General features: G+C 39.2%; 1 protein-coding gene across 1 annotated transcript in view; it reads left to right on the top strand.

Moving 5' to 3' along the window:
- Window positions 1–1,555: 1,555 nt before the first annotated feature.
- The window catches only part of LOC310877087 (uncharacterized protein), a gene marked incomplete at its 5' end in the record, with an annotated part of 9,697 nt that continues 7,419 nt past the window's right edge, over window positions 1,556–3,833 (top strand). Inside the window, one exon of the mRNA XM_083790775.1 lies at window positions 1,556–1,561. Within this exon, the coding sequence (XP_083646901.1) occupies window positions 1,556–1,561 (6 nt within the window). The remainder of the gene's footprint in view (window positions 1,562–3,833) is intronic.

Raw genomic sequence — 3,833 nt, 5'->3', positions numbered from 1 at the left:
TGTTGCTCTGTGTTGCTTCATGAAATAAATTATATGCCGTTTCTAACGCAGTGCCTTCATTTTCTTCTCTCTGATTTTTAGATTTCTCGCTTGGCTGTGGTAGGAGGCACCAATTCGGAGAACCTGATCAGACGGATGTTGGCATCTGCTATGACCAACGCCCTGGCCAGTGGGTTCAACTGGGCTGGAAAGAAAGACAAGCGTTGTTCAGAAAGCAAGAAGCCATTCAAGGACACAACACTACAAGACTGCATGTTTGGTAAGCTTCCTCCCTGCAAACTACTTCATAGGTTATGTTTAGGGAGTGGCATGACTGAGGCATGAAATGAAACACTTGATCTTAAAACATATATATGTTGGAATGAAGTGATGGTGACAGGGCAAGCTATTAGAAATAAACAAAGGACAATTGGTGAGCTTTAGAGGTGCATGGATACACATTGTATTGCCTAGATGGAGCCAGGCTTAGGCATTTGCTCTTCTTTCCAGTTCAGTCTAACTGGATGCTGACTGTAGCTTTTGTTACTGTAGGCCTGCAGAGTGATTAAAAAAAAACACACACACGTGAAGTGAGGGGCACTCTTATCATTCCGGCCAACACTCAAATTTGTCCATTAACTGTCGGTGGGAATGCAATGTTTGTGTGGGACAGTTTGTGCACACACCAAAAGCTGGTCATGGGAGGGGCCCCTCAAAAAACAGGAGGGTGGGGGGGCAGGATAATAAGAAATTGTATGGGATATACACTCTTCCTCACTCTTATTTTTGTGTCTTTCAGCTGCTGCTCGGCAGTTTGACCCCAAGCTGACCAACCAGGACTACAGCGAAACTGTCAAGAAGTGGCTTCGTTATGCGCCAGACAGGGAGGGCGGCATCCCAAGGAACCCAAGTGACCCAAACCAAGCGACCCAAAGTCAAGCGAACAAGAGTCGCACTTAGGGTACCCCACACACGGTTTCCCATACAGTACAAGGCTTACCTTCATGGACACTGTTCTTCCATGCCAATAGACTGTTGTTTTGTCAGTCAAATATGTTTACAGTTTTGTGTCGCTGTTATATGACAACCAAATGGACAGTTGTTAGCCTGTGGACCCTGATTTGCAAAGTCCTTCATGAAGGAAGATCTTTATGCCCTATATCAACCTTGGTTTATTGCAGTTAACTTATTATTTATTTTTTATTTATTTATTGTTTAAAAAAAACATTTGTCAAACATGTCTGTGGAATTTATAACGGTGGTAGTGTGATAAGACCCCCACCCTCTTAAAATAAATTGAACGATCTATAGATTCTGTACAATCTTTAAATGTGGAAGGTTTGACAGTGTCACCATGGCTTTGAGAGGTGTGCTATTGCCCATCGACCTTTATCACAAACAATATTTGTCACTATCACCTGCACCTAATTTAGAATGTTTCCCAGGGACACATTGCTGGCTGTCTATTTTGACCTGTGACTGTTTTCTTTAATAAAATGTAATTGACGTAATATTAATACCATGTTGTCATCTAAGTTTGTTTTCACACAAACAACCTACCTATTGTCTGCCAACAATGTTGGTAATATTGTTGTAATGTTATGATGTGTAGACCTATATCAGCAGAAAGTTATTGGTGAAAAACTAACCTTTTCTAATGGACTTTTCTAATGCCTAGAAAATTAATATTTTTTAATGTACAATGTACATGAATCAATATTGATTCCTTAACGTTGATTCAATATAATATCAACCCAAATCTACATGTAGATTATGGTTGAATCAATGTTGATTCCTAACATTGATTCAATATAAAATCAACCCAAATGTGCATGTAGATTACCATTTAGATTATGGTTGAATCAATGTTGATTCCTAACATTGATTCAATATAAAATCAACCCAAATGTGCATGTAGATTACCATTTAGATGATGGTTGAATCAACATTGATATAGTGTCAGTTATGGTTGAAAACCTAATGTTGATTCAACATGTAACTCTCTTTGCACTTTTTATATAATTTCAACGTCGGGTTTCAATGTGGATTCAATATTTCTGCCTAACCACATTTCAACGTTGATTCACCCATATTTTGCTATCTGGGTAGGGACTGTTCACTAGGGACTGTTCACTAGAGACTGTTCACTAGAGACTGTTCACTAGGGACTGTTCACTAGAGACTGTTCACTAGAGACTGTTCACTAGGGACTGTTCACTAGGGACTGTTCACTAGAGACTGTTCACTAGAGACTGTTCACTAGAGACTGTTCACTAGGGACTGTTCACTAGAGACTGTTCACTAGGGACTGTTCACTAGGGACTGTTCACTAGGGACTGTTCACTAGAGACTGTTCACTAGAGACTGTTCACTAGAGACTGTTCACTAGAGACTGTTCACTAGAGACTGTTCACTAGAGACTGTTCACTAGAGACTGTTCACTAGAGACTGTTCACTAGGGACTGTTCACTAGAGACTGTTCACTAGGGACTGTTCACTAGAGACTGTTCACTAGAGACTGTTCACTAGGGACTGTTCACTAGAGACTGTTCACTAGGGACTGTTCACTAGAGACTGTTCACTAGGGACTGTTCACTAGGGACTGTTCACTAGAGACTGTTCACTAGGGACTGTTCACTAGAGACTGTTCACTAGAGACTGTTCACTAGAGACTGTTCACTAGGGACTGTTCACTAGAGACTGTTCACTAGAGACTGTTCACTAGAGACTGTTCACTAGAGACTGTTCAATGAACACAATATTTTAGGCCGATAAAATCATTAGAAAGAAGAAAATAAAGTCAGGAGACAAACACTATTTGTTTAGTTTTTCTTCTTATAAATTATTTTATCTGCCCAAAACATTGTGTTCATTGTCATGATGTGTCACGATCCGAGTTGTCTTTGTCCGCGGCGTAACCGTCTTTAAATAAATACTTAAAGAAACTCCTATGGGAGAAATGCATTGCATTTCATTTCCTGGGCCACTCGTCGTTCTGAAAGGGGGAGGGACTGTGATGCTCTATTCATCCTTTATTTAATATCCTTTATTTTAATGTCTATTCATCCTTTATTTAATATCCTTTATTTTAATGTCTATTCATCCTTTATTTAATATCCTTTATTTTAATGTCTATTCATCCTTTCTTCAATATGAATTTATCCTTCCTTTAATCTGCTAAAAGGATGTAGTTAATAATCACCAGTCTCTGTTTCTCTAACTTCTAAAAGGGTGTTTTTCCTCCTGTTGTTTTTAACTGTTTTCCTTTAAAACACTTTAAATCCGTTAAACTATAAAACACTAATGTTTTAAATCTGTTAAACTATAAAACACTAATGTTTTAAATCCGTTAAACTATAAAACACTAATGTTTTAAATCCGTTAAACTATAAAACACTAATGTTTTAAATCTGTTAAACTATAAAACACTAATGTTTTAAATCCGTTAAACTATAAAACACTAATGTTTTTAATCCGTTAAACTATAAAACACTAATGTTTTAAATCCGTTAAACTATAAAACACTAATGTTTTCCTCTGTTGGTGTTTTCTTCTTCTATCTCTGTCTGCTTTACCCCCCCCCCCCCCTCCGCTTCCCTCCAAAACCCGATAATCTTCCTCCTGATCTCCCCCCCCTCCCTCCCTCCCCCAATCTCCTCTCCCCTAATCTCCCTAATCTCTCTCTGTCTGTCCCTCTGTATCTGTGTCTCTGTCTGTCCCTCTGTATCTGTGTCTCTGTCTGTCCCTCTGTATCTGTGTCTCTGTCTGTCCCTCTGTATCGGTGTCTCTGTCTGTCCCTCTGTATCGGTGTCTCTGTCTGTCCCTCTGTATTGGTGTCTCTGTCTGTCCCTCTG

The sequence above is a fragment of the Protomyctophum parallelum genome (genome assembly GCF_964188405.1).
Source record: "Protomyctophum parallelum genome assembly, chromosome: 2".
In the NCBI taxonomy this organism is placed as follows: Eukaryota; Metazoa; Chordata; class Actinopteri; order Myctophiformes; family Myctophidae; genus Protomyctophum; species Protomyctophum parallelum.
Note: the sequence above shows the minus strand (reverse complement) of the source record. Positions and strands in the feature narration are given on the sequence as shown.